The following is a 22365-nucleotide window of genomic DNA, read 5'->3' as shown; positions in this document are numbered from 1 at the left end:
AAAGAATCCCCAAATAAAGTGGCGATGAGGTGGCAGAAGTAGACAAAGTTCACTTTCATGAAGCTCTCTGTAATGGACACCCACTTTTATGGAGAGTCCCCTCATGCAAACTTTTTGTCCTAACCTCCAAAGCAGTCTATTTTCTATTCATGAATAGACAAAATACTCTGCTGCAGGTCTTGTTCAGGCAAAAAAAAAAAGATGATGAATAGCTGCAGTGTGTGGCTACTAGTGTGTGAATTCTGCACAAAAGCAACCACATAAAAAGTACTTCAGAAGAGCTAAAAGGGGTCATTGCCCTGCGAAAACAAAACTTTGTTGTAGTTTTTGGAGAAAAAAAGCGCTGACAGTGAAGGTTAGAGATGAGAGACGAGTCAGATAATTGGTATGAACGTCCCCCGAAGGCATCGCTGTCAAAATAACGATGATGCTCAAGAAATGTACCATTCTTTTCCTGTTTGCATCAAACATGTTGTTAACAAAGAAGTTTTTATTTTCATTATGTACAAGCAGACAAGAAATCAAACCTGTAATTCCATTCAAGTGACAGCACTGAAGCTGGATGTGTTGGCTGGAGTGTAAGAGTCCTGTCAAATCAGTTTCCTCACGCCAAATGTAGAGCTTACACTGTATATTTTCTCTTTTGAATAATCTCCGAAAGAATCCAGACAGGAAGCAACTTTCCGGTTTTCATCATAGCTGATGGGTGGGTTGGTCAACCCTGATTGAAATATCTCAACCATTGTCTGGCAGTGACAAGTTGATGTGGCTTTCATGACCTGTTTGCTAATTGTGGATAACAGATGTTCAAGGCTTTATTTTTAAGACTGCCGTATTGTTTTGTTCAAGCCAGTCGTTAAATTATTTTTGCTCAAGGGTTGGAATTGAGAGGAGGATGGGCACATTTCCCATTTCTCTCTTTTTACATTTTCATGATATAAATTGCTGATAAATCCGCGCCTTACAGTATAGCCATTGACATAAACTTGCAAGGAAAATAGTTATTGAAGGTTGAAGGTAATTTCTGTTTCCTGCGATCGCACCTCTTTCTTTATCTTGTTTTTCTTATGGTCTTTCTTTCCTACACATGATCACGCCTTTCTGTCTCAATCTTCTGCCATCAATACTGGAGAAACACGTAATTGATTTTCGAGTCTCTCACTGATTTCTTTTCTCGTTCAGTTGCTTATCTTTTTGTTCAGCTGACAACATTAAGCTTTTAAAGTAGTAGTCATAGTATTTTGTCACATACAGGCTTCCTCTTACTCAACAAACGTACACCTGCAGTTTTAAAAGTGGCTTCTTTTTATACAATTTTCCATGTTCAGCGGTGGGAAACACTTCTTTTTTTTTTTTTTTTTTGCACTCCATTGCGTTCTAAAAAAAACTGTGTCAACCAGCTCCTCCCCAGGTCCTATTCAGCTGCAAAAAAGCTCAGTCATTGTGTCCCCTTGCTGGTAATTTGTGGCAGAAAAACGTCTCCCTACTGTTCTATCGGATACTCTTGGCAGAATGTCAGTGCAGCCATAACAGAGAGAAACACATATTAGGGGAACAAAGATTATCAGCTTTGCTAGAGAGGCTTGTTTTTAGTTTTACATATAAATATATGAAAAGTCTTTTTTCAAAACAAGCTAAGTGAGATGTGTATTAGATTCAAACTAATTTAGCTGTGAGGATGATCGGATCACTCCTATGATTTATTACAGAACCTGGTCTTACCTTTATATTACATTTGCTATGATTTGAATATTGCTTCTAGTATTAAGCCCGCTAATAACTACATTTCTACTGCCAGCATTCTTGTTCCCTCTGAGGCTTCAACAGGTGCATATCGCTGTCTTATCATGAGGCCATGAGGAGATTATTTTTTACTTCCTGCTGCCCTAAGCACCTTTCCTGACAGATTATATGAATTAAAGCCTTATTATTTACTTTGGCCAGGAGCTGCATGTACTGGTTATTTGAAATCAGGGCAGCTGGGGTGAGTCAGCAGCAACTGGCCTGATTACAGCAGCTGGACCTCAGGAGGAAAACCTTTGGCTCATGCATGGTAAACAAAGGCAGCAAGTTAGAAAGGCTACTCGATTCGCCTCTTTGTATGTTGAGGCTTAAAAAGTCGGCTCAGGCGCTAAAGGATGAGGGCCAACTATGCAATTAGTGGCCTAATATAAGACATAAGAATAGAGATACAGAAAGAAAAGAAAACACAAAACAGTCAGTTTGGTTCATATGAATTAATCAGTATTTTATAATCTTTTGTAGCAAAATGATTTTACACAGAAACAGTATTTTTTTTCATCTTTTTTTTGTCCTAGAACCTCTGGTTAGAATCATGACCTATGTCGAGTACACACTTAAAATGTATTCTCAGTTAGCAGACTGCAAGAGGATGTTACATGACTCCACAGGAGAGAAAGCAGGTGAAAGGATCAGTTCACCCAATATAAAAAAATAAAAAGTTTTCTCATCTATTACTCGTGGTGCCTATACATGCAGATATTTTGGGGGTCTTTTTAGCCAAGGTTTGAGACAGCCGTCTTTCAAATTTCAGTATAATGAGGAGGATGTTTTTTTGTTGCACTGCCAAGTACTGTATTGTTCCTTCAGAAATGTGAGTCTACTTATTTCGTCTCAGCCTGCAACACGACTATTTTTGTTCACCATGTATGCAATTTAGCTTATCATTGTGTAACATAGGCTCGTTAATTATTAGTATGAAGCCATAGCTAGCAAGCAAAACTATTACAATGTTAAAACTTGAAGTAACTTGTAATGTGGCAGAACCAAATATGCTACAGCGTTCAGTACTTTTTTTTTTTTATTGTTGCAGGACTAATAGGGGTTAGATTTTGCAAACAAGCCCCCTTTGTTTCCACCCCTGAAAAAAAAAAAAAAAACTACACCTATGAAAATCTTCTTACGGTTAAAATCCATTACTCAGAAAAACATAGTTCTGTCGTTGCATGTGGACAGCAACTGTCTTTCCAACATATGGTGTGATTAGAGAAAAATTCTAATGTAGCTTCTCACAGACTTTATCATCCTAATTGTCTACAGATTTGTGGACACATTAGGATATTGAAAGACTAGCTTCAATTTCACTTTAGTCTGTATTCAATTATTACAAAGTGCTGCTATATAAAACTGGTGGATGTTGAATCAAACACTGTCCAAAATACTCTTGTGACACAATTTCCTGTTTAATACTGTCTTCTGCTTTATAGCAGAAAATCAATCAGTGAGGTTCCTAATGAACTTCATGTGAGTTTGATATTATTCAGTGATTTATGCTGTACATTGTTTGGGGATTTTGTGGAATTATTGGGTTTTATGTGTGCAATCACCCATTATATGACAGTGATAGTTCTTGTAATTTCAGTTATTTTTGTAAATGTGATTTCTGGAAAACCGTTGAGGGAGACATTAAGTCCAGCGTACTGTAATGTCTGTAGTATTCTATATTCATTTTACAAATCCCATGAATATTAAAATCAATTATGAGATAGTATGTCTCCATTATTTTTGACTTACAAATGCCTACATGAACAATTATTAAATAATGCCTGAAAGAAGCTTGGTACTTTAACCAATTAATGGCTATTTTTAGTACTGGATGATTAAACATTTTGCAGCAGGACAAGTTATTCTACTGTATGTGGGATTTAATCAAAAACCACTACAGCTTCCCTTTGGATGATAATGAGGGATCATCACCAGTTCACCAGGTTGTGAGAGATGACTATAATATAGCATTAAGATATATATCTGCTCTGGACACATCACCCTTGGAGTTGACTCAATTTGTTGTTGGATTTGCAAGATTCGTCGAATTTGTCAATAACAAAAAGGAACAGAAAATATCACTGGACTTATTGACTTCTTCTCAACTTATTGTTTAAGGCACACATTGACACAAAAAAATCATGTTACAGTACATCCAATATAACTTTAATTTCTTAAAAAAATAATACAGTAAAAGATAATAATTAGAAAGCAAATCCATCAAATATGGTAAAGGTGGAAAACTCATGGCAGGATTTCTACAAACATGGGGTAAAAGACATCAAGAGTATCGAGATGTGTTGAGAACTGTTTGTGAACTGACCCTTCCAAACTGCCATTCCTCCACTTGTTTAATGTTAAATCCCATTCCAGTGAGCCAACTTACAATGACCAAGTAGGTACACCACGGTAAAGCACCTTCCGACTGTTTGCTTCACATGAACATAAAAGTACTACTGCACAATTTTCTGCCCTTTACATTCTCACCCAGTAATTTTACAAAAAAATGCCAATATACAGAACATTACACCTAGGGAAGAAGAAACATAATAAACAATGACGACCAGCTCACATTTTGAAATGCAGCAGAGGCCCATGAGATATTAAGAAAGGCATCAACATGGGTATGGATGTATCTGTTACTTGTGGGCAGTTATTTCAATAACCACTATTTTAAAGTATCCTCTTGCAATGTACAGCTCTCAATAACAGTAAATGAAACAATAAATGGCTCCCTTGATGAATCACTTAGAGGAAAACACAAACCAACATTTTTTTGTGCAATTGGATGAAATACATATCCAAAGATTTTGCTAATAAGTGATTGTTTCGGTCTCAACAAGTTCTAGTTAATGACCTATATCACGTTCATAGACTTCAATTTGGACTCATTACAAAAAAAATAAGAAAAAAAACAGGCAGAGTAATTGTAATACTCTCTTGTATGTCTTTCCTGTAGAGAATTCCAGCCAAATAACTTAACCTTCTATGTGTTGAGGCAAGCTGAGTATGTGGGCTTGCTGGATTTCAAAGCCTACTCCCATCAGAAACCATACCCTGTGGCAAACATTGTTTACATCAATGGCCTCTTCACCAACAGGGAACACTGTCAACATTGTTAACCAATGGGGGGGTATAAAAGCATTCATGAAGTGAAAGCAGAATGTCAACCTGAGCAGGGAAATGTTGGGTTGAATTAGTTGCTATTTGAAGCATTTAGGCAGATAATTGTGTGTCTTGGGCTGTTTGCGCTCCATACTGTGCGTTTGGGTTAATCTGCGTTCTTCAATACATAACCTCATAGGATACATAACCTGAGGTAGAAAAAACAAGTCCGGATTACTGTGGTTCTATGTTGCTGATAAGTAGAGCATTAGGCATTAACAAAAACATTTTTCTGTTGTTGATTAAAATCCCACTATTGTATAATGTGAAATGGCTGCACATGGAAGAATGGCATCTCTGTGTGAAAAATGATAACCTCTGAAGAGCTGTGCCTCTGCCTGCTGATGAATCACCTCAAAATAATAAATAGTAAAAATAATAGAAAAACTTGTGAAAATAAAAATGACTTTGTTTCAATTGGCCCCTCCAGTCTTTCTCTCTACTGTTGCAGTAGTCCCATGTCACGCTGAGGGTCCAAGACACTGTGATGCACATATACTTCACGACAGCTGCAGTTGATCCTCTTGGCATTCAGTTCTCTTGATATAGACATATTGAATCCACTTCTACATTTCTTGTTCTCTTTTCAGAGATACTCTCACGTGTCCTGTGGATAAGGAATGATTCCCATCAGCATAGTTCAAGAGTCTATGTTCTTTTGAATCCAGACAGTATTTTTGAATACGTTTAAGAGACTGTCGATCATCAGTTGAAATCATTGCCAGGAATCTGAAGAGATGGGTGTCTTTTCTTATATAGTTGCTTGGACAATTTTCACATGGAGTACATTCATGCCATACCCAAAGGCAGATTCCGTCATTCCCATATCTCATCCATACTCATGTTCCTGGCATAGATTCAGCACCTGTCCATTGATCTTACAGTTGGACTCAAACTGTGCTTTCCATAACCCACTCAGAGCTCTCGAATGGGGGTTTCTCATCCTCACTGTCATCATACTGCAGCAGCATGCCATTTACAGATAGACTGCGCTTAGTCCAGATGTTGCTTATCCTTCGAGGGTGGCTGCTGCGACACTGTGCAGCCCCGACATGACCCATGTCAAACGAGTGACTCCTCTTGGGCTTACCTTCCTGGGGCAGCCCAAGTAAACGTCCAAGCATGGTGGTGGACTCTGCCCTCCCAAGTAGGGGTTCTTTATCAGACGGGGGCGCCACAACCACCGTCGTCATAGCAGTAGAAGTTGAGGAAGGTCCAGAGGCCCCTTGGTGTTCCCTCACTACCCCTCGCAGCTCCAGTGAGGTGAAGGCCCCTAATAGGTTGTCCAGGTTTGGTCGTGCTTTTGCGCCGTGCCTCCTGAACTTGCTGCTGGGCAGCGTGCTGCATTCACTGCCCTGCATGCTGTAGTGGTCATTGGCCTTCCTGCCTGTTTTGCTGTCTAATGAGTTAGAAGAGGATGAGGATGAAGAGAGACTACTCTGGAGGGATCCACACTTAAACTCTACCATTTCCTCACGCATGACCACCACTGTGGACTTGACCTGTGGTGGTGCACCATTGAACCTGTTCAATCCCCCATTGGTCTGCGAGTATGTGTTGCTCACAGAAGGTAATTTATTTGTCTGGATGCCACTGGTCACCTTGTACCGCACCATTAGTATAATGATGAACACCAGCAGCGTGGCAACAATAATGCCGCCAATTACCAGAATCATGGTGCCACCCAGGAAGCCACTGTGGAGAGACTGGCACTGTGGGTAGTCCTCCGTGGTGATGAACTGAACACAGCCGACTATATTGGTGGCAGTGAGGGTGGTGGCTGTGTCATCCCAGATGGCCAACACACACAGGTCATACTGCATTCCAGGGACAAGATTTGTGACTACAAAAGCTCTGTTAGTCATTGGTATCATCCTGAAAAAGGAACAGAAGAACATAAAAGAACACCATTAAAAAAAAACAGAATCATTGCTATGGGAGTTCAAGACAAGGCTAGAAAACTTCAGGACAAATAACAACTGGCCTAATCTGTTATGCTGCTGGGAGATAACAAAAGAAAAATGAACTATGCTAAGTAGCTATTTATATGCACAGAGTATTTCAGAAAAAAAAAGACTATAGGTGCCATTATAACTAATTTGATATGCATGAAGCAATTGTAATGAGATAAGTTTTCAATGGCCACTCTTTGAATATTGTTTTGGCCAAATGCAATTACATGTACATTCCATTTAACTTGCATTCAATAGTTTTAACTCTGTTATTATTCCAGATGTTTGAATAAGACTGATTCACTTAGCGTCACTACTTTTGACTCAATGGAAAGTCAGTGCTTCACGAGCTTAATTTCAAAGATATATCAGATCAGATCAGATCTAAAAGTATGGCTATCAATCGCAACCTTTAAAAGGCAAGTCATGAAATAAATATAGTATGTCAGGCACAGAGCCAAACTTTTTTGACTGGGATGATTAAACTGGGATATTGCCCACACAGACCTTTTAACTCATGACATCAAAATGACTCCAGTTTGTTATATTCCTGTGTATATTTATTTTAAACTTTGTGTTTTCTATAAACAAAGCGTGCCCCATGTACAAAGGCTTTTGTCCTCCAAGCATGCGGCCCAGTTTTGAATCTGACCTGTGACTTTCTTCCCACATGTCTTTCCCCACACTCTCTCTCTCTCTCTCTCTCTCTCTCTCTCTCTGTTTTATGACTCTATTCACCATATTGTCTCTATAATATAAAGCAATATAAAGGCCCTATACAAATCTTATAAACATAACCGCTTAAAATATATATTTTTTTGTCTCACAATTTAAAGTACTAACAAATGGAAATGCAGCCGTAAAAGCTGTTGTTAACATCAATCCTGCCTTAAATAAGACAAAAGCAGAATATTGTGTGACCCAATAGGATTTCAAGGGTGGCCCTTGGCACCCCTGGTGGCCCTTTGGATCCGGCCTTGTGACTTGTCATTCTTAAAATATATTTTATGCATTAAGGGGAAAAGTGGAAGCTAATAAGTAGTTACCCTTGAAAACGTAAATTTAGATTTTCCTGACATGCAGTTTCTTGCTATGCTTGGCTGGTCTAACCAGGCTGCCACTGTTGAAACATCTGTTACTGTAAACTGTAAGATGAGCGTAATTAACTGTTGTGATTGCATCTCATTGTGTCAAAGTAAAACATCACAGACATGTCAAACTAAACAAGACCATTAGCAGTTCCTTCATAGACACATTATATATTCATTACAGTCTAAGAAGATTTGTCTGAATGGGCTGTTTGTGCTTTCTCATGTCAAAGATAATTGAGTAAATGCAATTGGCTTTTCAAGAAAATCTTGCAGGTACAGTATCTTTTCACTTTCAACTTTCACTTGGCTCTTCATACCTTTTATTGAAATGGCAGTGTATAGAGCCAGAAACAGGGGAGATAGAGAATGGGGAATGAAATTCACATAAGGAGCCAGGTTGGATTAGACCTGGCCCTCCCGCTTTAAGGACAACATCCGCTGTACATTGTGTTTGCAGCATGTAAACAGCTTTTTCTTTTTTTTTTTTTTAAGCAAAACCAAATTCTCCCTCATAAAACAGCCCTGCTGTGAGATTTCGCAGTCAAATGTGAGAATTGCTGCTGTAAGGTGATGAAAAAAGTTGGAGATAGGAGCTCGGGACTTTTTTCATAGTTATTTCACACAATAGAAGAAGAAGAATAACGATCTGAACCTCAAGAGCAAAAAACAAGCACTTTTAATGTTTATAACCTTGATAAGGGGCACCTGCCCCTGCGGATTTGTTTGAAGCATTTGCAGTCCACCCATTTTGTAGCTGCTGATTGAGGTGTTTAAATGAGCCATTCAAAAGCTTTCTGTGTCACAATATACACAAATAAGGTCCAAGTGTAATAATAGTGGTAATCCCTGAAGGCACAAGCCATAAAAAAGGCGTAACAATCAATTGATGTTGCAAGTGGTGTAGCATGTGGGCAGAAAACAGCCCTTTAGGACTCTTAGCCCTACTCATGAAGTTGTAATATAAATAGATTACTCAGTGATCCATGCATTGTTGGCTCTCTTTTTTCCTAGAGTTTATGCTTCCACAGCTTTAATCCCCCTGGTGACTCTCCACCATGGATCCCCAACACTATAGTGAGGGTGTGGTCACATTATTCATCATTAATTGCATTTTTATATAATTGGGAAGAAGCTGCGTTGAGTCGCATGTTTGAGAGAGAACTCACACATTTTTTTTTATGGCTCTGATTGATTTTTAATCATGCCATTGTGTGAGTGCAAGATTCAAGAAACTGTGTCAGCCAGCCGAAGGAACACAGTAGATGTGCATGTGGAAGCAATGAAGTCATATCAATATTCATTCAAAAGCAGTAGTAGGCCTCACTTTACCCGTTATCTCTCCCTTTCAGCTCCTAATTTTCTTCTGACGTGCAAAATGACTGCACACGAGTAATTATATAACCGCTCATACATATATTGCTTTGGGTAATTTTTCTGCTCTATATTATCTATATTCTCTGTGCACTAATTAAGGTTCATACATTCCTTTAACAAGGGTAAAAAAAAGGTTATTAGCCAAATTAGAAAGTAAAAATACGATGGGGATAAAACATTTTGCAGGTAATTGATGTCTTAAAGGTGTCAAGACAATCACAAAGGCATTATATTGGTTTATAGTAATGGTTCTGGGCTCATAGCAAAATCAGGAATGTAATTAAAATAATTCATTTCCAGGGATTAACTGCTACAAGTCGATGAATGACTGATGAAATGTATTTAAGAAAGGACATATCAGAGTGATGTTCGCAATTTTGTAGACATTAGAGAAACCTCTAAAACAGCCACTGAGAGAACATTCAAACGGGTCACCTTTGTTTACATCACTTGGATAAAAGATGTTCCGAATATTTTGATTCTTCTCTTTTCTCTGTAAGACAAACTGCTGTATTGTGGCTGTACTGCTCTGTTGTAACTGGTCAGTCAATCAGCACAAATGTCACATGGGCGTGCAGCACAAGCTTGGTTTTGCTACAACGAGCCAATGGGCTTGGATCATTGATATCACACTGGCAAATAATATTCAGGTGGGGCTAGGGATCGAGTGTTACATGCAGCTACTGCAACAGCTAACATGGGGACGTAGGACAAGACGCGTTTCCGTGGACTATAAATTTGTGCACATAGACGTGCCTAATCCTGCATAAGACAGCTGGAAAACACACTAAAGAGCATATAAAACCAGAACAAACATAATATGGGAACTATAACAGAGAAACCTTGTTAGCTAGCAATTAATGATTGTGTTCTATTGCGGTGTTATCTGACCTTGGCCAAAATGAACTGTTTTAATCTCATATTCCCAGTTGATAACGAGGCTTTTGCCTTACCATATTTGTCAATTACTTTTCATTGCAGCAACATATTTTATACAACTATGGCATTTGTTTGGTTTTTTCCAACAGGATTTAACCGTGTTGTTTGTGGTGGAAGAAGCCAGACTTTGACACTATAGTGCTGTAAATAATATCCAATGCAAGCCACTCTACCAATTTTCCCTAATTGTGTAACTACTGTCTTCCATGTAGGTCGATGGGTGTGTTTTAGTGCACTGAGCTTTTGGAGTCCATGGTGCTAGCAGCCTGATGTAATGTTTGAGATAAATGTTTGAAAATGTGTAACAGCATTCCTTTTAAAATGTGTCTTTCCATGATGACTTTAAAGTAAAAGTTAAATGTAGTATATTTTGTCCTGTTTAATATATTGATTCAATGCTTAAAAGCAACGTTCTTGTCTTGTCTTGTGATTGAATGTCAGTACTTTAACTGTCTCATATGATATGGGGAATTGATTTCACAGAGCCACAGATCTCCAGCTGAAGTCTCATACTGTAGCTTACACTTTATTGACTTGAGCAGCTTAGGAAGGATACATTTAAAAATAAACCTTTTTTAAATTTCTTATTACGTCAGTGTAAGGATTTCTTACTTGGTTTCACTTTTCCTAATAAAAAAAAGTGCACATAGTTTTCATTCTTTTGGTGAAAGCAATTATACTGCCAGGGGAGAAAAAAATCTCCAGAAGGATTAAGGAAAATGAATGTTGATCTCTGAGTAACACTTTAGAGAAATTGACTGTCTCGAGTGCTCAACCTGAAAACAATTAGCAGGAAGCTGAGCAGCGAGTATTTGAAGCTACAGATTACACTTCAGGCTTAATTGAACAATATGACCCATAAAGGTCTAGACTCTTATTTGGATTCAATAAAGATTCATTAATCATTCTTACCTGTAAATGAGGACCTCATCCTCAGAACAATTGTACTGAAGCTGATACATTTTGACCTTTGGAGTTGATTTACTAACGGTCCACTTAACCAGCGCAGAGACAGCAGACACCTCTGATACAGACACCACCTTCTCTGGCAGAGGTTTAGGCTCCCCTTTACTAATTTTGGTAGAGCTGGTTATGTCCGAAAGCCCTGATTTGGACTGTGTGGTACGGTTTGTACCATTTCCCAGATGTGGAAGTTGGATGATTGACAGCTCTATGGAGGCTGTAGATTCCCCAGCAGCATTAGCAGCTATGCAAGTAAAGGTACCATAATCCTTAGATGTGGTTATTGTAATGTCCAAAGTTCCATTCTCATATACTGTAGCTCGGGAGGAGTTGCTGATCAAACGGTCATCAGGAGTAACCCAGTGCACCATCGGCATTGGATCACCAACTGCTTTGCAACGCAAGCTAGCTGTTTGGCCTTCCAGTACAAGTAACTTGTTTGTATGTTGAGTGATTAAAGGGGGCTCACAAACAAACTCTTCTTCACGAACAGACCAAAAGTAGCGGCCTTTTAGACTGGCAGGAGAAGCACAGGTTTCCATATCATCCTCACGCTCCAGCCTTCGGAGCCAAAGCACTTCACAGTTGCAGTGCAAAGGATTACCACCAAAGCTAAGAGAGAGTGGAGGAGCATAAGGAGTGCTCAAAACTACATTACTCTGTGAGCGCCCAAAGATGGGATCTGGAGGGAGCTTCTGCAGACGGTTAGAGGTGAGGTCCAAACGGGCAAGTTTTTCCAAATCTGTAAAAGTTCCCTCTGCAATGAAGGCGATTAGGTTGTGATCCAAACTCATCTGATGGAGGTTAACCATCTTACGGACAGCTTCCCAAGGCACACTGCGTAAGTTGTTATATGACAAATCTAGGTCCTCCAACGTCTGTAACATGTCGTCAAAGGCTACTTTGTTGATTCGATTCAGTTGATTGTTGTTGAGGATGAGGTGCTGCAGATTGATCAGCCCTCGAAGGTCATCAGGTCCAAGCTCAGTCAACCGGTTGCTGTCAAGGTGCAGTGATCTCAGGGTCTCCAAGTCAATGAAAGAAAAAGGCTGGATGGCGCTGATGGTGTTGCGGGACAAGGTGAGATCTACAAGGCCCGTCATGTTGGCGAAGTCCTGAGTGGAGATCTTGAGGATAAAGTTGCCTCCCAGACGCAGCTCCACAGTTCGTCGGTCGATGTCGGGTGGGACAAAGAGCAGGCCCTTGGAAGGGCACAGAGTCCCTAGAGACTCTGAGAGGTTCTGACAGACACAGTATTTGGGACATGCATGGACCATTGTAACTGTGGTTCCCAGAAGCAGGAGACTGATGACCACTTTGTCCATGTTAGTTCATACAATGGGGACCTGAAAAACAAACACAAAAAAATACCACCAGTTATAATTCAAATTAATGATCAGTTGAAACTTGGTATTCCAATTTATCATACCCTTGGTTTCCACAAAACGTTAAATTGCATACAATACATAATCATTGTAGTGCTTTAATCTCTAGCTTTAACATATGGAAATTGCAAACACTTTGTGAAGGTTCATATCCCATCCAAAGAAAATGTTCCACAAATTTTCAGCACATCCCTAAAAAACAGTATAATGTGGAGGAGCATCCATTAACACTGGCATGATTTAATTCCCCCTTGGCCTCGGACAATGTAGGCCAAATTTGCTCATTTGATGAACTTGTCTGATTGTCATCCTTGAAGATTTTTCCCATTAAAAATCTCCCTTATTATATTCACATGCATGTATTTTGCAATGCAAAGAAGGTGGGAGAAATCACATGAGGATTTTCTCCATGAAGCCCGGATTAAACTGTGCTAAGAAGCTATTTTTAATGACGCACATGCTTATATAGTAAGCTGTCATTACAGATCTCGTTTTATGGATGCACTGGAAAGTAATTCAACTGAAGGTAGCATGTATAGTACATATTGGATAAGGTATATAATTTATAGGAAGAACAACAGCGGTCTCCATCTGTATCTCTATCATTTCCTTTCATTATTGCTCCCTTTTCCATACCTGCACTGGTTGAAGAAAAGGTTTTAAGTATGGTTTGGGAAAAAAAACCCAAAAAAACACATATTTCACAAGTCGCAGGTGTTAGTCGTCAAAGTTGGCTAATGAAATCCGCACAGATCTATGAAGATCTTTGCAGCCTTCACACCTGGCTGACTCCTTCGAATGGATGGCCACACATGGCTTCATCCAACAAGCTTTTAATTCCCCAAGACATTTGTATTATTAATTCCTAATATTCAAACATAAAAAAAAAAAAAATTCCAATCATCTTTCTTTTTTTTTTTTGGAAAGCAGTGTTTTCAAATGGAAATCTCTGCCTTGTAGTCTTCATGCTTCTCACTTTATCTACAGGGAGGGACTGATTTGTAATGCTATCCTTCATTATCATATGTCTTTGATATGCTGCTTACAGCATGAGGACTCTTTATCTTTTACCACCCTATAACACCCCTTAACGTGTAGAGCACACTTTGCAATAAGAGGCAACGAGAGGCAATGTGCATAAATAACCCCTCTCCTTTCAGTGCTGTTCTGTAATTATATCGTGAAGAGCCACTGCATCTGGCTTGTGTGCTACAAAAAGATAATGACAATAAAAGGCAGGCTGAAAAAAATGGGGGAGTAGTTTAAAGAGGCTGCAATGAAATAGTTTTACCTGAGGAAATTTACTAATAATTGGGGGGAAAATGGCACTTAAAGAAATAAAGAGAAATTGATCCCATTTCAAGGCTGATTTGTTATGAACATTGTGTTTTTGAAAGAACTTTCCTAGTTTTAAGCCTTTAAATATGGAAAAAATTCAATACAAAGTGTCCATAGAAAGGCACTTTTTAAATTAAACATTGTTAAATGTAACACATGTGTAATAAACAAGTGATCCACCATGATTCATGACCACTAAACTGTAGAATAGCAAAAAAGAAATTATGAACTGATGGCAACTGTAATTGATAATAATAATGAGATATTGAGACATGCGATAATAGCATAGGAACATAGTGTAATGTAAATAGAAATGAAATGTGATATGGTCGGGAAACATATCTGTATATACACTGTCTGTATATCTTAAGTTTGAAAAACATAGCTAATACTGGGCTTGCTACAATTACAAAATTACAGATGTAAAACCTCTAAATGGACTGAAGAAAACTTGCTTTCTACAGACTTAGACCTGAAAGATTTTTCCATCTCCTCTACAACTATTAATTAGTGCATACTGAAGCTTCTTGTCCCTTTTCAACATATAATATCTCAATTAATAATTGAGAAGGGAAAAAAGGAATCTGGCTTGTAAGCTCAATATGGAATGGCAGTACGCAGCAACCATAAGGAAAGTCGGACTCCAAGCTTCATACACTATTTCAAGACATGTTACAACATTTGAAACAAATCACATCAATTCTCTGTGTTACATTGACTCCATCTGGAGAAACTATTTGGGATACATCACTGCATAAAATTACCAATGTACATAAATCTTTCATTGTGGAGGCAGATTGGTGCGGCGGTGGTTCTGACAAAGGTAAATAACCGAGGTGTGATAGAGGGACATCGGTTGCAATGTGGTATGTCAGAGCTTGCAAGGTGGAACAGGATTATGTGTAAAATGTTGTTCCTCCCCCACTTCCGTAACACTCCACTACAATGTGAATTCACATACCATTACAGCAATGTGTAAGTACTAAAGTGTGATGATGGCATGGCTTTCTTAAGGTGCTGTTGTGGGATTCCAGTGTGTAAAGGGCTTCGGCTTCACTTTGACTTTGTGAAAGAAAATAAGTCAAGCTGTGATGCAGTATTCATACGAAAGAAGAACCTTTTCTCTCTGCACTTACATGTGGAATGAGGGTTTTTTATTCAAGCCAAATAATGGCAGACTTGAAGTCGACTGCTCAGGGCTCTGTAGCTAATGCCCAGTGGGCCTCATGGTGAGAGTAGTAATGAAAGTTTCTTTCATGAACTCAATTTAATGGACAGCATCTAGAAACAACTAAAGGCCATTTGTGTCTGTCTTACTTTCCCCTGAGAGGAATTATTATGGTGGGTAAGCATTAATAAAACTGGGAACTTGCAAAAATGTGTGGAAATGTTAACGGAAGGCTTGTTCTGAATAAATTCCAATCTTGGACCATTTTCCCATTAAACCATTTGTGGAACATTGTCCTTACTGGGCGGAGAAAACCAGTCCATGTAGAGGCTGAGTTGACCTTTAAGGGATAGTGGGGTGTCACGCCTCAAGAGACGAGAACCACGGAGGATGTTTCAGCTCCACATCCATTCATGTATGGCCTTTACTGAGGCTACAAAAACACCCACAATTTAATAAAAACACCAAAGATGCTCCTCAAATGCCAATGTGAACATATTCGAACCAGTTCCAAAGTGTATTAGTGGTGATGACATATAGAACCATGAAATTCATTGTGCATATTTGATTGTTTCTATACACGATGGTTTTATACCAGTTTCAGACTTCTTTTCCTCTACTGTCGGCTCACTTGACTTCTCAGCTCTTGTCTGGAATATACAGTTGAAGTGTTGCTGTGCTGTGTCTACTAGATTATTTTTTTAGAATGTAATTCTCCAAAAATAAAAACGGACAATATCATCAAGTGTTATACTTTTTTGATTTTTAAGTTGTGAGTTATAAAACATGTAAATTATTAAAACACATTTTTGATTCTTTTAAAATAAAATATTAAAACATGATTTTAAAGACACCAAATCAAACAACTACATTTATAGCATAACAATTTAAAATCTATTTGAATGAACAGACCTGCATCCAGCATCTACAGACAATCCATTTTTTTAAATGTATTTCCCTGATTAGGGACAATGCAATTTCACATAGTTTCCATACAAAGCATGAAACTGATGTGCTTCATAAAGAGTAGGCTACAGTATAGCTTGTGCTAATTTCCAATTTTGTCTCTTGCTTGTCGTTTGGCCTCTGGGTAAATGTTTTTATTCACGAGTTTGACATGTTGGGTCATTACAGCTAACTGTAATGTGTTTATCATAAGCCGTAATCCTTAAAGCACCACTGCACCTTGATGTTCTCTGATTCTTGCACTCATTTGGGTGATTGGGACTGTGAATGTGCTCTCCAGAGTACACTATTAGTATGTTTTTGGTGTTAGGAGCTTTTCTACGTAGCCCTATTTAACATTATGAAACATGTTGGTATTCTGCTCACCTTCACTCAACACCCGTGCCTTAACGCAAAAAGCATTTTAAACCTCAAGGTCTTGAGGTTGAACAAGAGCAGATAGTGTCCTCTGCTGACTATCCTGATATACAGTATTTGTTTAGAAATCATATTTATTTCATTGACCTTCTTGCATATATTTTCTTTGTGTTGCTGCTGTACCAGGATATCCTCTCTTGAGATTCTTTAACCTGCCAATCTCATAACCCCATTGCTTGAGATAGTGGGACGTACCACAAGGGACACTTAATGAAACAATTACAATAGGCAGGCGTTGCAGTTAGAGAAGGAGAAAAACAAGTGTGTTTTGGGAGAAGGACTTTGTTGAACAAGGGTAACCTTCACATGAACATGCCTGCACAGCTGTGTGGCCATCTGTTTGGAGAAAATCCAAGAGTACTGTAGGTATTGTTGGCCCTGAGGGAGAGGACGCTCATCTTCCCTTTGTGCCAAACACCCTCTACCCATCAGTCCAAGGCTTGTAATTGAAATAGCCATGCTGCGACCACATGGATTTGTTTGGTCCCAAACCTTACAAATTCCATCATTACAAAAACATTTCCCTTTTCTTTTTATAGTGAGAGGAAAGTCACAAAGAAGACCCAGTACTGGTCCTGCTAACTGTGCTCTGGCCTCTTCGCCTCAGTGTTATTTGCACTTGTCAGCAGTGTTCAGTACTTCTTCCAACATACTACTACTGCCTCCTGCAGTGAGCACTGAGCTGAGAGAGCTGGACTCAGCAGCATTACTTCTTTTGTCTCTCTTTCTGCTGCTCAGCTTTGATAAAAAAAATAAAATAAATAAATAAGTGTCATCGGATGACAGCTGAGTAAACCTGAGCCTGCTCTGTACAATCTACTGATGTCATGTTGACGCCCCAAACTGTGACAACGTTTATCTCTTGCTGCTATTTGGAGCAGAAGGCATGTAGAAAGATGCCCCGTTGGAACTTTACACTGACAACCTAACACTTCTTTCACTTTGAAAATGCTAAATCTACAATCTGGCGTCTTGCATCTTGCATCTTTGGGAAGTTACATGAAAAAATAAACAAAATGCAAAATCGCTCACAGGATTTGTAAATATGCCAATATAATTTAATATCTTGACAAAAGATTGAGATTATCAGAGTGGAAAATGGAGGCAGCACATCATTGCTGAAAGCTGACGCTTCTCTGGATAATCACCAAAATAATCTTTCAGTTCAATCACACTCGCAAACACATATTGCAAAGACTTGTCTGCATCTACTGGATTGGAAATAACTTTTTTTTTCAAATGGTTCTACCTTTCTTGAACAGTGACAGCCAACTATTGAGGATTGCATTAACCAACTGGGAGCTTGTCTGTCTGATACCTGTTTAGACAAGCTGCTCTGAAAAAAAGGGCTTTTTGGAAACAGATAAACATCTAAATCTCCATAGAGCCTATAGGATAATGCTGCAAAAGTTTGCTCAAACAGACACAGTATAAGCAACCTGCAATGTTTCAGAGAGTTTGAAAGAGTCTGGTTATATTCCCTGAAGACAAACTCAGAGTAAAGCAGGGTAAGAATGGGAGGTACCATGTTGGGGGACATAACAATTATCTAGTAAAGCCTCATAAGCATGGTGGAAGCCTCTCGGTTGTGTTACCAAGATATGTCAGGGCAAAATTATGTCAGATGAAGGTAATTGTTTGTTTGATATTTAGCTCTATAACCCTGAAGTTTACTTAAAAACAAAGACTGAAAAAAAGGACCACCTGTCTGTTACATTGATGTTTGTGTGCCCTTATGTTTATAGACTGGCACAGGAACGAGTCCTAAAACCTAGCATTAGCAACCAAGTTAGCATTTTAGCGCCATGGGTTCTAAACTCTAAATGGGGGACTTTGAATGGGTTTGTGGTTAGAAGCATGAAATAAAGTCTGAAGTTAACACAAGCTCAAAAGATGTTGACCTTTTGTTAGACGAGATAAACTACATTAGCTAAGACCCCCACTTTTATAGTTTTTACGTATACTTAAAATGGCGGTTGCTAACAAGTGGCTAAATGAGACTGCAGTGATTGTCGGAGACATTAAACATCATTACGTAGAGAACTTTCTCAGTAATCTAATCATGTTTTTCAGTGCTCTTGTAAATATTAAGTGAATGAACAATTCATTTATCAAAACCGCTGATTAGATCGATGAAACATAACAGTAGTTAAGTCAAAATCAACCAACCATGGCATAGTTTGCATCATCACTTTTCCAGTCTATTGAGCTTCAATGGAACTTAAGGCATGTTAGCTCTAAAGAGTTGGTGGGTGCGATTTATTTTCATGCTTCTTGACTTTGCCTTTGTCTTTCTATGACTTTGGTTTGAGTCCAACAGTATTTTTTTCAAATGCACCCTTGGTCTGCGTATGATGTAATATAACTGAAAGAGCCACAATGTCCAGAATGTTTTAACCATCATGCATGCTCACAAAAATCTTCTTAAGACCTTTGAAAACTGTGTAAATCCACCTTGATCTCACTGGTAAATACACTTTGTCTTAAAGAGTCTCATAGCCTCTGCAGTGAGTGGAGCTCTGCAAGGTGCGATTAAGATTGTGCATGCCCTTTTTAGCAAGTAAACTTTGCTAAAGAGCAGTGCGTACTGTTTGGTAGAATTTCCAGTTAAAATCTGACTCCAGGTATCCTCCATGACATATTATATTTGAGTCTGTATGTTTTTTTTTAACATTTAGCCAGCTCATTGTCCTTTAAACCTTACTACATTCCAATCTCTCCTCCTCTCTCCTTTTTCAAAAGGAAATCTCCAATTTGTATCCTAGTTCTATAATGTCTCTGATTGTGGAGCTCATTAGAAACATGCTGAGGCTTTTTAGGTCTCGTAGATTCAGTTTTATGTGAACCAGTTCACTTGCCCGCTTCCATTACGGCAAAACCTGTTGGTTTGCCAGGCAAAACAAGGGGCATCCAAAAAAGCTGAGTGTGCATGCCTTAAACCCACCTACCTTCTCTGGTCAAAACAAATTCAGAGCATCTAAGGGGAGTTATATTATTAGGAAAGAGACCTTGATTACCATTGTTTTTAGTATCTTTGATGCCTCTCTGAATTCAATGTCAACACAACTGCTTTAAGTGCTGCAGACTTTATTTAAAACCCTAAACCGTCTTCTGTTACTTTCAGAACACAAACATGCACCTGTCATTTGCATCACCCACTGTTGCTTAACACTCCTAACTTTAGTTAATAAAGTAAACTTACAGATCGCCAGAGGATGTTTTCCCTTTTCTTTTCAAGCCTGCCTGGTTTAATCCTTCACATGGATATTTGAGTCTCCTCATTTCAGAAGGGGATTGTCTGTGTTTACTCGTCTCAGATCTCATTTTAGTGTTATATCTATTTGTCTGCAGTGTCTGCACAGGCTGCTGTGCGCCAGCATCTTTTCAATATTAAAACATTTGCTTGGTACGAGAGGAAAGATGACAGACCATGTTTACACTGGGTCACAAAGATCCATAGAAATCTAATGTTATCTCACTTTTCTCAGTGCAGATAAAATAATCTCACTGAGTGTATGTATGTAGTGTGCAGTACTTAAAACACTGGCCAAGTCAGTCGAGTTGAATCATATATCCCAGATATTGGATCTGATGAGAAAAAAAGACTGAGAGGAGTATGTTGTAGGGCAGCCTCTGTGCCCAAATGTAGGTATAGCTTTTTATATTTTTGCAAGAATATACAAAAGGCAACAGGCTGTGTCATATTAATTTGAAATTTCATGAATCATCTCTATCTATTTTTTTTCTTTCCATGTCTCCCTGTACCCTCCATTCTGAGTCCATCTAGTCAAGTCAGATAGCTGTTTAACATGTCTAGTTCCGCTCAAGGTTTTTCCCTGTTTCCTTGCCATTGCTCAAATACTAACTACTTATCTTGTCGATAGTATTTTATTCTCAGCACATGATGCTGTCCATCTCAGGTGTGTTTCAGTACTAACACTCTGCTCTGCTCCTCTTCAGACAGGTGCCCAGTCTGTTTTGGATGGATCCCACTGCCAGCACATATCAAAGTAAACAGAGCAGATTGTCCCAGGCAGGAACTCAGACACATGCAGGAAGATATAGAGCATCAGGTGAATTTCAAAATAAAACACAATCCTAATCGTAAATCACATCAGTTTATCAACATAACATCAAAACTGCAGGCACCAAATGACCAGCTAATGAAACTCAAAGTGGCAAAGTGACAGAAATGAATCCAGCAGCTCGACAGACCCAGTGGGGTAGAGCTGATCAGGGGCGGATTGACATCACACTATTGTTCATCCTGCACCGCACAAGATGCTTCACTTTTGAAAAACCGCCCATGTGTTGCAAGTAGCTGCCTTTCTTCTCATTAATGCGAAGGTTCACAGCATTTTCCTTAAAAAAAAAAAAAGAAAAAAAAAAGAGAAATGCTTGCCTTTTTATGTTTTATTTAACCTTTATTTAACCAGGAAAGAAATCTCACTGAGATTAAAAATCTCTTTTTCAAGAGTGTCCTGGACACTCTTTCAAGGTCTCATATTCTGCTTTTTCTGGTTTTATAAGCTTTTTAGTGAATTTTCCAGGTGTCTTGTGCATGTTTAGGTGCATCTATTTACAAAAATTCAAAGTCCAAGGAAACGTGGCTCCTTCTACATCCTACTGTTAGCAGTAGCTGCATGTGGCACTTGGTCACTACCCCTCCTCGTTGAGAATATACGACGAAATTTTACAAATACAATGAAATTCTTTTGAATCAAAAATGGAAATTTGTAAAATCAGATTAACAGATGTTAATATTCAGAGTCAAAATTCTTTAAGACTTTTTTGAAATACACATTTCAGAACAGAAAATATGTTAATTATATCTGATCAATTCGATCCCTTTCGAAATACATGGCCCGTGTACCCTAGACTTCTTTCTTCATCTTGTCTAGATCTAAATGAGCCAGCTGCTGCTTTAACAAGCTGTCATGCTGGTAAAAGGTCAGCCATATTAAGACTGTGCACCCTCTTCATTTCTCTAGTTTACCTTTTGTCTGGTGCTAATTACATACATGCCTCCCACATCAGACTGCAGACACACATTGTCACACACACGCAGATTAATTGAACTGCACTTCACAGCTCTGTTTGGTATTAGATAAAAAATCCAACACTAACAATAATGAATGCCAGCACAGGAGGGAGGACTCCTAAACAGGATCAAATTAATTGATGCTGCTCGAGGCCAACAGCTAATAAATGAAATAGTTTTTTGTTTGGATTTTCTTTTAACCATCACCGACCTAATTAACCTTTATCGTATTAGACTGTGTCTATTTATCTTCGTTATTTTGCCTGGCATAATATTATGCTTGTTTTGTTCTCAGTGCTTCTTATCAATATGTTTCTGGAATGACATGGAGCTGTTTTGTTAAGCCGTGGAAAATGAAAGTCTTATGGTCAGGGGAGTGACTCGGCGACCTTTATGTGAAAGTAAAGAATTGGAAATTAAAAGTAATATCATTTAGAGGAGAAATTAAGATACATCCCATCCATCCATTCTTTACACTGCAATTCATGTTCAGGGTGAAGGGGGGCAGGAGCCAATCCCAGCTGTCATTGGACAAGAGGCGGGGCACACCCTGGACTGTTTGCTACTGTCAGTCACAATGCAGACATATAGAGACAGACAACCAGCTACACTCACATGCACACCTATGGGCACTTTTAGAGTCACCAATGAACCTACCAAGCCTGTCTTTGGACTGGGGAGGAGGCTGGAGAGAACCCACGCGTGCACAGGGAGAACAAGCAAATTCCACATAGACAGGCTCCTGTCCGATGGGGATTCGGACCAGGAACCTCCTGTGAGC

General features: G+C 38.9%; 1 protein-coding gene across 2 annotated transcripts in view; it reads right to left on the bottom strand.

The window, feature by feature from the left end:
• Positions 1-3595: 3595 nt before the first annotated feature.
• The window catches only part of LOC306840404 (leucine-rich repeat and fibronectin type-III domain-containing protein 2), an 82820-nt gene continuing 64050 nt past the window's right edge, over positions 3596-22365 (bottom strand). For both annotated transcript variants that reach the window (XM_079369662.1, XM_079369663.1), the window contains 2 exons: positions 11219-12615; positions 3596-6825 (listed from right to left, as the gene is read on the bottom strand). In XM_079369662.1, coding sequence (XP_079225788.1) covers positions 5841-6825; positions 11219-12594 — 2361 coding nt within the window. In that variant the 5' untranslated portion in view covers positions 12595-12615 and the 3' untranslated portion in view covers positions 3596-5840. The remainder of the gene's footprint in view (positions 6826-11218; positions 12616-22365) is intronic.

Source organism: Symphodus melops (genome assembly GCF_947650265.1).
Source record: "Symphodus melops genome assembly, chromosome: 19".
In the NCBI taxonomy this organism is placed as follows: Eukaryota; Metazoa; Chordata; class Actinopteri; order Labriformes; family Labridae; genus Symphodus; species Symphodus melops.
This window is presented reverse-complemented; position numbering and strand designations above follow the sequence as displayed.